General features: G+C 37.5%; 1 protein-coding gene across 1 annotated transcript in view; it reads left to right on the forward strand.

Annotated features, from left to right (window-relative positions):
- The window catches only part of gsg1l2b (gsg1-like 2b), a 65,917-nt gene that overhangs the window by 10,567 nt on the left and 41,229 nt on the right, over positions 1-14,121 (forward strand). Inside the window, exons 2-3 of the mRNA XM_061908754.1 lie at positions 322-369; positions 6,897-7,049. Of these exons, the coding sequence (XP_061764738.1) occupies positions 322-369; positions 6,897-7,049 (201 nt within the window). The remainder of the gene's footprint in view (positions 1-321; positions 370-6,896; positions 7,050-14,121) is intronic.

Consider the following 14,121-nt stretch of genomic DNA (forward strand, 5'->3'; position numbering starts at 1 on the left):
CTATTTGACTTGGATCCAATCCAGATAAGCCATCTGGGAGAGGCGCCATCCCTTTACAACGTCTGTAAAACTTATTGAGTACCGGTATTTGTTCCGTGGATTAATTAAACATTCAGATTGTGTATGGAACACTACAACAGAACAATAACAGGGAGGTCTATGTAACAAAGCATGGATATTCTTCTCCATATTGAGGGAATTTATTTTTGGATTCCAAGCTATACAAACTGGCTTGCTTAATCCCTGTATTTGAAAGTTAACAAGGGAAATGTCACAAGTCACAGTACTGCAGTAGTAAACACGCACCCTTTTGTTTTCCAGGTGAAAATTGCAGAAGTTTCATCTACGTTACACCTGCAAATGAAAGAGGTATGTCTGTGATTAATAAATATCAAGGTGTGTAACACTACACTGCAAATGTCACGGTTCAGTTAATTCTTGGTACAGTAATGGAACAAAATACAGAACATAAAATTGCTAAATTTTTATGTAAACAGCATGATGGCTTTTTAAAATGAAACAAACTGCTGGCAGGTAATCCAATAAATACAATTGTCAGAAAAAATAAAGACAATATAAACAACATTAATATTAAAAATTGCCACTGAAACAGTTTGACTATTGTGAATTATTAATATATTTTACAGAATTTAAGTTTCTTATTGCCCAAAGTGCAGCCTTAATATTTCCAATAAAAGTAAGGAGTAGTCACCCAAATATTTATTTGAGTAAATGTAAAAAGTATGTTGTGAAAAACTACTCAAGTACTGAGTAACTGATGAGAAACCTGTTCGTTTAATGATGACGCCAACTAGTAATGCACAAAAACATAAAAATAGCAATGAACACATTCAGAGCCAGGAGTATATCTTAAGCAACTAAAACAATAATATATATCAAATAATATATATTTGGTTTTACACTGTATTGAAAAAAAAATTAAAATGAATTTTAGCTTTGCAACCTCATTATACTATTGGCTAAATTTTATATTCATAAATGTAAGTTTCTTAATACCCCACCTGTTTTTTGTGCCTTTAAAAAAGATGTAGAACTCTACATTAAAACACTCTACCCCTAACAACCAAAAAGCTGTGAAAAAGATGATGCTGTGTTCCAAATTTACAAACCCCGTTTCCATATGAGTTGGGAAATTGTGTTAGATGTAAATATAAACTTAATACAATAATTTGCACATCCTTTTCAACCCATATTCAGTTGATTGCACTACAAAGACAAGATATTTGATGTTCAAACCCATGAACTTGATTTTTTTTTTGCAAATAATAATTAACTAAGAATTTTATGGCTCCAACATGTGACAAAGTAGTTGGGAAAGGGCATGTTCACCACTGTGTTACATCACCTTTTCTTTTAACAACACTCAATAAACGTTTGGAAACATAGGAAACTAATTGTTGAAGCTTTGAAAGTGGTATTCTTTCCTATTCTTGTTTTATGTAGAGCTTCAGTCGTTCAACAGTCCGGGGTCTGTTGAATGACTTTTTTCAGAAAAATTAAAGACAATATGAACAACATTAATATTAAAAAGTGCCACTGAAACAGTTTGACTATTGTGAATTATTACTATATTTTACAGAATTTAAGTTTTTTATTGCCTAAAGTGCAGCCCTAATATTTCCAACTTTAAGTCCCGTTTCTGATATCTACTGAACCGTTGTTGAATCCACTTTTCTTTGTCCGTTTATCTACAGTATGTTTTACCTGAAAGGTACAGTGTTCCCAAACAGGAGACTTAATTGACAGAAGAGAGTTTTCAAGCTACAGCTTCTCCTTGGCACTATTGCTAGCCTACTAGCACTGTATTTGTTTACAGAGTAGACATGTAAAGACATCGCAAGGCAGGTACACGTCCTTTTTCCTACTGGGGTCCTTTTGGGGACTCAGGTAAGAATGCTTGTGTAATGTACCGATAGTGCCACACTGAGAATTCTGTTTATGAATACTTGTACTTCAAGCCGCATCGATTATTCAGTGAAATCAAATAATTCCATTAGAAATAAGGTGTGATGTACATTTTGTTGCTTTGATTAATCGTAATAAGAGTGTAACTAAATGTATAAAATCTGGACAGAATGAAGTGCATAGAACTTCAAATGCGTATGTGTAGTTTCCACATGGCGGCTGCAATAGAGCACGTTTGAGAGTGGTGGTGTGTGAGTGCCGTTGTCTGTGTGGCGGCGGATGTGGAGGATTTTTTCCATTGTTTTTATTAATGAAAACATGTTAAAAGTGCACATATTAAGAAAAAAAACTGCATTTATTGGCTGAAAATTTGTTTTTTATGTAAACTATGTTCCCTAAAATACGTGCTGAGACTGTGAAGTTTTTCATTGGCTTACTCGAATAATCAAGGAAACCAAAGCTGCAGCCCTAATTGTACCATTACACTTGTATAAAAATAGTTGTATGAAGTGTCACTATAATTCCTATTTAAAAATTGGAATAATAAGCAACAATTCCTGTGCTTTAACAATTTTAAAGATGTTGTCAAAATGAATAGATTTTTTTCTTTCTTCGTCGCTGTACTCAAACGTGGGTGATTTTATTTCCATTTACTACTAATGTGGAACGTCTGAGAGTGAATGCTCCAAAATCATTTGTAATAATCACAAAGAGTCGGGAAGTCAGGAAAATTGCAGTTTCTGTACAATATACAGTGTTGTAACATATGCAGTGTGAGTGAATGCGAGCAGGAGGATAGCAGAGGGAGGGCTAACGTCAGACGGTTCAATAGAACTCATACAGTAAATGCACAATCATTAATTTTAATTAAATGGGTGTAGAATCCAGATTAGTTTGTCTCAATTATAGGGTATGCTTTTCGATTTCTATTTGTAAGTCACCCAATGCCAAGACTTGGACCATGATCTTTTGGTCTTTCCCTTGCAAGGTGAAATAACTCACCCCGACTGCATATTTTGCCCACAGCAATTCCACACAGCGCGCTATTACCACTTAGCAATGATTTACCAGCTGCTAGGTAAGCGGTGTTACTCTAGCTGCTAGCAAATCAATCTCTTCCGTAGAGTCTCATTTGCCTTATCGGTTCCCTCAGCTGTGCAGTCTGTGCTCAGACCTGCATGTTAGTGCCTCCTCACTGCTAATGCTGATGAACTGAAGACATTTTGCATTCATTTCCCTTACTATATTTTCCATTTTAAATGTGGTAATATTCCTTTTTGAGTGATGTCAGAAAATAATGATATAGTGACGTAGCACTAAATTAGAAAATGTAGAAATATTTAAAGAACAAACATAACACAAAGGACATGACACACATTTATGAAATTTTCCTATTTCTGGGAGCTTTTAATGAGTAAATCGAAATGTTTATACATAGCTGATAGTGCTATAAAAATATTGCTAATGAATTTGGCAAATGTGCTTACCAAATGTGTGAAACTACACCATTATTGGCAATAATCTGTTTAACATTAATTTCCCAAGGTTATTGGTGCTTGTTTGATTGACTAATTGACCTGCTCTTCATATTTTTTTCTTTAAAGAGCATAGCAAAGCACCCAAATGTTTCAAACATTTTATTTGGTTGTTATATCCAGAGGTGGGTAGAGTAGCCAGAAATTGTACTCAAGTAAGAATACTGTTACTTTAGAGATGTATTACTCAAGTAAAAGTAAGGAGTAGTCACCCTAATATTTACTAGAGTAAAACTAAAAAGTATGTTATTAAAAGTATGAAAAAACTACTCAAGTACTGAGTAACTGATGAGTAACCTGTTCGTTTAATGATGATGGCTACAAGTAATGCACAAAAACATAAAAATAGCAATAAACAAATTCAGAGCCAGGAATATCTATTAAGCAACTAAAACAATAATATATATTAAATAATATATATTTGGTGTTACACTGTATTGAAAAAAATTTGAAATTAATTTGACCTTTGCAACCTCGTTATACTATTGGCTAAATGTTATATTCATAAATGTAAGTTTCTCAATACCCAACCTGTTTTTTGTGCCTTTAAAAAATATTTAGAACTCTACATTAAAACACTCTACCCCTAACAACCAAAACGCTGTGAAAAAGATGATGATGTGTTCCAAATTTTCAAACCCTGTTTCCATACGAGTTGGGAAATTGTGTTAGATGTAAATATAAACGGAATACAATGATTTGCAAATCCTTTTCAACCCATATTCAGTTGATTGCACTACAAAGACAAGATATTTGATGTTCAAACCCATGCCAAGTAGTTGGGAAAGGGCATGTTCACCACTGTGTTACATCACCTTTTCTTTTAACAACACTCAATAAACGTTTGGGAACTGAGGAAACTAATTGTTGAAGCTTTGAAAGTGGAATTCTTTCCCATTCTTATTTTATGTAGAGCTTCAGTTGTTCAACAGTCCGGGGTCTCCAATGTCGCATTTTACGATTCAGAATGTGCCACACATTTTTGATGGAAGACATGTCTGGACTGCAGGCGCGCCAGGAAAGTAGCCGGACTCTTTTACTACAGAACCACGCTGTTGTAACACGTGGCTTGGCATTGTCTTGCTGAAATAAGCAGGGGCGTCCATGATAACGTTGCTTGGATGACAACATATTTTGCTCCAAAACCTGTATGGACCATTCAGCATTAATGGTGCCTTCACATATGTGTAGGTTACCCATGCCTTGGGCACTAATACACCCCCATACCATCAGAGATGCTGGCTTTTGAACTTCGCGCCTATAACAATCCAGATGGTAATGTTCCTCTTTGTTCCGGAGGACACCACGTCCACAGTTTCTAAATATAATTTGAAATGTGGACTCGTCAGACCACAGAACACTTTTCCACTTTGCATCAGTCCATCTTAGATGAGCTCGGGCCCAGCGAAGCCAGTGGCGTTCCTTGGTGTTGTTGATAAATGGGTTTTGCTTTGCATAGCAGAGTTTTAACTTGCACTTACAGATGTAGCAACCAACTGTAGTTACTGACAGGGGTTTTATGAAATGTTCCTGAGCCAATGTGGGGATATCCTTTACACACTGATGTCTGTTTTTGATGCAGTACTGCTTGAGGGATCAATGGTCTGTAATATCATCGCTTACGTGCAGTGATTTCTCCAGATTCTATGAACCTTTTGATGATTTTACGGACCGTAGATGGTAAAATCCCTAAATTCCTTGCAATAGCTCGTTGAGAAATGTTGTTCTAAAACTGTTTGGCAATTTGTTTACAAATTGGTGACCCTCGCCCCATCCTTGTTTGTGAATGACTTAACATTTCATGGAAGCTGCTTTTATACCCAATCATGGCACCCAGCTGTTCCCAATTAGCCTGCACACCTATGGGATGTTCCTAAATAAGTGTTTGATGAGAATTTCTCAACTTTATCAGTAGTTATTGTCACCATCCCCAACTTCTTTGTCACATGTTGCTGGCATCAAATTCTAAAGTTAATGATTATTTGCAAAAAAAAAAATGTTTATCTGTTTGAACATCAAATATGTTGTCTTTGTAGCATATTCAACTGAATATGGGTTGAAAATGATTTGCAAATCAGTGTATTACGTTAAATTTACATCCAACACAATTTCCCAACTCATATGGAAACGGGGTTTGTAAGTTATTTACTGAGATTGAGTGAGCCTACAGTATGGCTTTGCAATTTATTTTCTCTCTCTCTCTCTCTCTCTCTCTCTATATATATATATATATATATATATATATATATATATATATATTGCATTCTATTTCAATTACTTTGAATTTACAACCCCCTGGTGCTGTTTTGTACGGTTTTTATACCGTTTTGTACTGTTTTTGTACTTACTTTGATTATTATTTTCAACTGTTCGTAAATGTTGAAATTTATAAATAAAGGTTTATAAAATTTTTAAAAGAGTATGCAGTTAAACATGTGACCGCCTGGCTCTGTTTGATTGGTGGAATGGAGTCAAACGTCACCAGTGACTGCATTTGATTGGTGAAACGCAGGCATGTGATAGATCCTACTTCGAAGGTGTGTCTGACAAACCAAAACAAAGCGTGCATTAACAGATAGATAAAAATCAGTAGCGAGTAGCAAGCTGAATCTAGATAAATGGAGCGGAGTAGAAGTAGCGTTTCTTCTCCATAAATATACTCAAGTAAAAGTAAAAGTATGTTGTATTAAAACTACACTTAGAAGTACAATTTATCCCAAAAGTTACTCAAGTAGATGTAACCGAGTAAATGTAGCACGTTACTACCCATCTCTGGTTGTATCAGTATTATTTAAACAGTACCATTGATGGCAATATTTTATGACACAATTGATTTATTTACAGTTAATCTGAATGAGGATTAGCAGTGTTCATAATTGAACTTTGGCGAATAGGGATCTCCACTTTCATGATGAATTACCTCGCAATAACTTTCTGCTCTTTTGTGATGGACATAATTACATCACAGCGTACTAATAAGAGTTTTTAAATGGAATTATATTTCCTCCTATAAGCACTCTGAAGGAATCAATAGAATACTATCCATCCATCTATCTATCCACCTATCTATCTATCAATCTATCCATCTATCTATCTATCTATCTATCTATCTATCTATCTATAAACCGAGTTTAGATGTCTCTCAGTGGAACATACAACCTTTTCTCGGCCTGTGAAGGTTAATCATATGGGTGACGGGTCACTCATCCTCCTTTCCCAATTCATCCTACTTTGATCCCCCACCGCTTTGCATGTCCTCTCCCAGTGCCCTTGCTTATATCTAATGTATAGCATATACTTCCTTCCTCATTTCTCTTCCCCCAACCCCTTGTCTCACTAGGTACACCCCCTCCATCGTTCACTCAACCGTGTCTCCCTGCCTTCCTGCAACTGAAACATGTTGTTTTTTTCCCCCCTCCTCTTCCTCTTTGCTAGGAGTGCTGTGGCTGTGCATCGTCGCCGAGTGCCTGTACATCCTCCTCTTAGCCACCGGGGGCATCCTCATGTCGATAGAAGTGTGCCAGTTTGGCAACGTTATTGACGGCCTCAAGGTCAATGCCTTCGCGGCCATATTCACAGTACTTTCAGGTGAGTCAAATATCAACTTTTACTTCTGAATATCAAAGAGCGGAGGTATCCACACTTTTCCAATGAGGGCCAAACACTAAAATAAGAAAGCATGCAGGGGATGTTTTGAAATGTATGATTTTTAAAACCAATACAACATATATTGTAACCATTAATGCAATCATTTATGGTGAATGTTAGGTGGCCTAGGGACACCAAAGTCATTAAAGTTTTTAAAAAAGCCATGTATTTAATATCTATAAAACAGGGGTGTCCATTAGGTATGTCAGTCGATCACCAGCCAAACAACAAAAAAGAAAACCTAAAAATTAGCAGTCTTCACGCTCCACAAGGACGTCACTTTTGCCACTTAATTGACGGTCACGGCACCTGATGTGATTAATCGGGATTAATCACATTTCAAGAGTGTGATTAATCTAATTTTTAAATATTGTTCACTTGACAGCAGATATATACATGTATATGAAGTAGATCAACTCGACTTGGTCATTTTGATAAGTAGCTCACCTGCTGAAAATGTACTATAGATGAACTTCCGATCTATTCATTTTTATTATTTTGTGTTTGTTATATGGCCTTTTTTAAGAAAGCCCCTTGTTTTTTATGGCAAAAACACAACATATGGAATATTTTCCCCAAAACATTTTACAAAATTGAATATTTGATGTAAAGTAATTGGAGCCTTAAGTGGGTAAATAATTCATATCAACATTGCTTTTGATTCATTATTATTTTTTGACCAATGACAGTTTTAAAGTAAAAAACAGCCTGCAACATTTTCTCGTTACATTACACCAGTTTGCTGTTTTATTTCATTGATTACCCGACACTTTCACTTGTGTCTGGAACTTTGCCCAGACAAGCGTAGGAGTACTGGTCGACATCTTGGCATGAAAGTGAGCAAATGAGTCTGACAACATCCAAGAATTCAACTTCAGCTGCTTCATGGCCATTGGACTAGATTTGTGTTAGCTCCGTCCACTAACTTTGATGGACGAGTTTGACACACAAATAATACATTCATGAACCGTTGACATGCACGTTAATGTAATAATTGCATGATAATCAATCAATAAAATGTGAAATACTGTAGATAATTAAATCGTGAATACTTAATTATATTATATTAGATTAGATTAGATTAGATTAGATTAGATTAGATTAGATGGTACTTTATGTATTCCTTCAGGAGAGTTCCTTCAAGAAAATTTTAATTTTCAGCACAATCCCATTCAAGATTAGACAAACATTACAGGGCGACAGAACAGAATTAAAATTAAAATTGAATCATGAAATAATAAAATCGGTAATTAATTAAATAAATAAAGAGGAAAATAACTAAATAATTAAATGTGCTTTTACATTAAATACATTAATAACATGTTTATGTATTTATTTCCAATTATAATTTATGAATGAGACATTTAAGTAATAATTTGAAAATATATATATATATTTTTTTGTCCCATTAGACCCGCCATAGAATACATAAAGGAAAGGTTGTTTTTTAATCAAACTCTCCATGGGGAAAAGCTGTAAATCGTCACGCTTCAAGTCAGTGATTTAGGTAGGTATACGTTTGACTCACTAAATCAGATTAGGCTTACATTTTCACTGTTGGGTGTGTAGGCAACATGGTAATAAATGTGTCAGAGACAAAGTATGACTCTGTAATCAAATACAACAATAACAATATAACACAACTGTGTAAAATATTAAATCATGAAAGGTTAACAATGTTATTTATTACATCTGAAATTGTACGTGAGTGTTAGTATGAAAAAAACAATTACGTGCCATTGTCTGCATTGTATAGTTTTTCCACTGGCAATGCAAAAACTGGATTGCATTTTTGTCTAATGAAAAAAAATCTGAATTCAGACTTGAACCACTTATATATGCAGGCTAAAAACTCAAGAAGTGATATAAAATACAACATCTTTGGGGCGGTATGGCGTAAGGGGTAGAGCGGCCAAGCCAGAAACCTGAGGGTTGCAGGTTCGCTTCCCACCTATTGACATCCAAATCGCTGCCGTTGTGTCCTTGGGTAGGACACTTCACCCTTGCCCCCGTTGCCGCTCACACTGGTGAATGAAAGATGAATGAATGATTGGTGGTGGTCGTGGTGGTGGTAGGCGCAAACTGGCAGCCACGCTTCCGTCAGTCTACCCCAGGGCAACTGTGGCTACAGATGTAGCTTACCACCACCAGGTGTGAATGAATGATGGGTTTCCACTTCTCTGTGAGCACTTTGAGTATCTAACAATAGAAAAGCGCGATATAAATCCAATCCATTATTATTATTATTATTACTATCTGATAATGACGTGTCAATCAATCAATCAATCAATGTTTACTTATATAGCCCTAAATCACTAGTGTCTCACAGGGCTGCACAAACCACTACGACATCCTCGGTAGGCCCACATAAGGGCAAGGAAAACTCACACCCAGTGGGACGTCGGTGACAATGATGACTATGATAACCTTGGAGAGGAGGAAAGCAATGGATGTCGAGCGGGTCCAACATGATACTGTGAAAGTTCAATCCATAATGGATCCAACACAGTCGCGAGAGTCCAGTCCAAAGCGGATCCAACACAGCAGCGAGAGTCCCGTTCACAGCGGAGCCAGCAGGAAACCATCCCAAGCGGAGGCGGATCAGCAGCGCAGAGATGTCCCCAGCCGATACACAGGCAAGCAGTACATGGCCACCGGATCGGACCGGACCCCCTCCACCGGATCGGACCGGACCCCCTCCACAAGGGAGAGTGGGACATAGAAGAAAAAGAAAAGAAACGGCAGATCAACTGGTCTAAAAAGGGAGTCTATTTAAAGGCTAGAGTATACAAATGAGTTTTAAGGTGAGACTTAAATGCTTCTACTGAGGTGGCATCTCGAACTGTTACCGGGAGGGCATTCCAGAGTACTGGAGCCCGAACGGAAAACGCTCTATAGCCCGCAGACTTTTTTTGGGCTTTGGGAATCACTAATAAGCCGCAGTCCTTTGAACGCAGATTTCTTGCCGGGACATATGGTACACTACAATCGGCAAGATAGGATGGAGCTAGACCGTGTAGTATTTTATACGTAAGTAGTAAAACCTTAAAGTCACATCTTAAGTGCACAGGAAGCCACTGCAGGTGAGCCAGTACAGGCGTAATGTGATCAAACTTTCTTGTTCTTGTCAAAAGTCTAGCAGCCGCATTTTGTACCAACTGTAATCTTTTAATGCTAGACATGGGGAGACCCGAAAATAATACGTTACAGTAGTCGAGGCGAGACGTAACAAACGCATGGATAATGATCTCAGCGTCTTTAGTGGACAGAATGGAGCAAATTTTAGCGATATTACGGAGATGAAAGAAGGCCGTTTTAGTAACGCTTTTAATGTGTGACTCAAAGGAGAGAGTTGGGTCGAAGATAATACCCAGATTCTTTACCGTGTCGCCTTGTTTAATTGTTTGGTTGTCAAATGTTAGAGTTGTATTATTAAATAGAGTACGGTGTCTAGCAGGACCGATAATCAGCATTTCCGTTTTTCTGGCGTTGAGTTGCAAAAAGTTAGTGGACATCCATTGTTTAATTTCATTAAGACACGCCTCCAGCTCACTACAATCCCGCGTGTTGGTCAGCTTTAGGGGCATGTAGAGTTGGGTGTCATCAGCATAACAGTGAAAGCTAACACCGTATTTGCGTATGATGTCACCTAGCGGCAGCATGTAAATGCTGAAGAGTGCAGGGCCAAGGACCGAACCCTGGGGAACTCCACACGTTCTGGGAGACACACTGCATCCTATCAGTAAGATAAGAGTTCAACCAAGACAGGGCTAAGTCTGACATACCAATTCGTGTTTTGATACGTTCTAATAAAATATTATGATCGACAGTATCGAAAGCAGCGCTAAGATCGAGGAGCAGCAACATAGATGACACATCAGAATCCATCGTTAGCAATAGATCATTAGTCATTTTTGCGAGGGCTGTCTCCGTGGAGTGATTTGCCCTGAAACCGGATTGAAAGGTTTCACATAGATTGTTAGACGCTAAGTGTTCATTTAACTGCTCCGCAACAATTTTTTCGAGGATTTTTGAAATAAAGGGAAGGTGAGACACCGGTCGGTAGTTTACCATGAGGTCAGGATCGAAGTTAGGTCTTTTAAGAAGAGGATGAATAACCACTTTTTTGAATGCTAGGGGAACAGTGCCCGAGGAAAGTGATAAGTTTATAATATTTAGCACTGATGGACCTAATAATACAAAGAGCTCCTTGATCAGTTTCCCAGGAAGAGGGTCAAGTAAACATGTTGTTTGTTTTATTCCATTTACACGTTGTAACAATTCCTCTAATGTTATTTCCTCAAAACGAGAGAAACTATTTTGGAGGGCAGTATCCGCCGTATATACCATTGTGTCAGTGTTAATAGAACCCCGTTGTAGCTGGGACGCATTGTCTTCAATCTCCTTTCTAATGACTTAAATTTTCTTACTAAAGAATTGCATAAAGTCATCAGCTGAGTGGGTGGAGCTACCGGAGGGGGTCCCTTGCTGGGTTAGCGATGCTACTGTACTAAACAAAAAAGCTTTTAGCAGAGAGCGCTACAGGCATTATAATGTTAACAAGTTAACATCTATAACATATTTGGACATGTGTGAGTAATATTTGACTCTTGATAACACATTTTGACACAAAACGTTCATGTCCAATATTGATATTTGTCACATTTCATATTGCTGAGTACTAAAAAGGTTGGGTTCCTTTCACATTTGAGTACACATTGCCAATTCCCTGTACCTGGGAGTTGTTACCGGTTCTCAGCGGTACTAATATAAGGTGTTTTTATGTGTTAATAAATGTTAATTGTTTAAAAATAAATTCTTATTTTTTAAATTTAATATGAAACAATGAGGTGATTAAAATAACTGTTCTGACCATTTCTTACATCTTGGTTTCAATCTTTTTTGAGCCAAGGCACATTTTTTTCATAAAAACTTTTTGGAGGCACACCGCCAACAGAAAAGGTTAAAAATGAAACTCCACCAGGTTGTCATGCCTTATTGTGAATGTGTGGCTGTTTCCTGTGTGTAATGCTTTATAAAGTTCCTGTCTTGCGCTGTTATTTTGGTGACTCTTCGTGTTTGGTTGGTGTTCTCCTGTAGTAGCTTCACACCTTCTTTTAAATGTTATTGCCCGCACCTGCTATGTTTTCGCAATCAATACTATTTAAGTTGTGCGTACGCTATCCTTCATTGTGGGGACATTGTTGATTGTCATGTCACTTTATGGATGTACTTTGTGGACGCCGTGTCTGCTCCACACGCTGTAAGTTTTTGCTGTCCTCCAGCATTCTGTTTTTGTTTACTTTGTAGCCAGTTCAGTTTTACTTTTGTTTTGCAAAGCCTGTGCTTCAGTGCCTTTTTCTAGCAGGACTTGCCTTTTGTCCATTTTTGGTTTAAGCGTAACATACCCTTTACCTGCACGCTGTCTCCCGCTGTGCTCTGCATATTGGGATCACGACGAAAAATCCTCGACGCGTTCTGACTTCTACAAAGCAATGAACTGCCTGCTGCCACCTACTGACATGGAGTATTACATGGTTACCCTGCCAAGCTCTACACAGCACAGGCACTAGACAACGGCACATTACTATAATTATTGATTTGCAAAAAATATTTTTGGACCAATTAGGTGAAGTTGCATAATTTCCCACGGCACACCAGACAATGTCTCACTAGTATGCAGCGGCATAGTGGTTGAAAAACACTGTACTACACATCGGAGTCTCATATGCAAGTAATATATTGTAGACTTTGCATGCAGTTGCAATTCCAGGATGTTGTATGGTAGTAGGCTAGGCTACAGTGTGTTGCCTAGACAGGAAGTAGCCTTTGCCGTGAAGCTTAATGTGGCAGTCTTTTATCTTTTGAGCCCTAAAAAGTGTGTATACTGTTCGTACTTATTACACACTTTGTGTTTGATTGTAATGTGCATCTTGGTTGTAGTTTTAATTACCAAATTTGGAGGTGTTGAAATTGCCTTGTAAAATTGCCAGTGCTAATAAATAGCTTATATATCAAAAAAGCAATATAAATTAGCATCGAGCTAATACATTTTGGTAAAGTGGAGCCTTACTTTACGTCAGGGCATTTTTTGTAGTTGCAACATTACCTAGAGGGCGTTTAGCTGAGCGTGTGTTCTGAGTGCTGCTTTAGTGATTGTTTCCTCACCAAGTGTTTGAGACTGTGCATACCGGACATGATGACACTTACAACAAACGTATCGAAATACGGTAGTTTGATTTTACATGTTTTCCAGAGCCGATTTTGCCCCTACACAGTTAATGGTAATATCAATGTAGCAAACTGAAAACACATGGTCATTTTGCTGAAGTCGTCCTTAATAATAATAACGTGTATGCCTTAATGACTATGTTTACGCTACAGGCCAAAGTCATCCAAATCTAATATTTTTTTAATCTGAATTTTTCCAGATGACTGTTTACACTGAAAGCAAATTGCGATTTTTAATAGACTCCAGTGTTAACATGTATGTGGCCCAAATATGGCCTTGGCGTCACTTGCATGCGCAGTTCACTAAAGTGAAAACAAAGGAAGTTGACTGGGAGGAAGTCGCTAATACAAAATAAAATAAAAGTCTCTGCGCCTCAGTTTTTACATTAAAATAGATTAAAGTAATTACATGTATGAATGGATGTATTGTATTTGGGTGGGTTCTAATTTTGAATGGCTGTTAAGTAGAGGAGATACAGACATCAGCGTGGATCTATATGAGTTCTTTTTTTTTCAACTGACATGTAAGCAAATGCGCCACAGCGTCAACCATCGCTATTTCTTCGTAATCAAAATACATACATTTATAGATTAGGGATAGGTTGATTGGCAACACTTAATTGGCCGTAGTGTGTGAATGTGAGTGTGAATGTTGTCTGTCTATCTGTGTTGGTCCTGCGATGAGGTGGCGCCCAAATGCAGCTGAGATAGGCTCCAGCACCCCCCGCGACCTCAAAAGGGACAAGCGCTAGGAAATGGATGGATGGATTATTATATATTA

Source organism: Nerophis ophidion, linkage group LG08 (assembly GCF_033978795.1).
Source record: "Nerophis ophidion isolate RoL-2023_Sa linkage group LG08, RoL_Noph_v1.0, whole genome shotgun sequence".
NCBI lineage: Eukaryota > Metazoa > Chordata > Actinopteri > Syngnathiformes > Syngnathidae > Nerophis > Nerophis ophidion.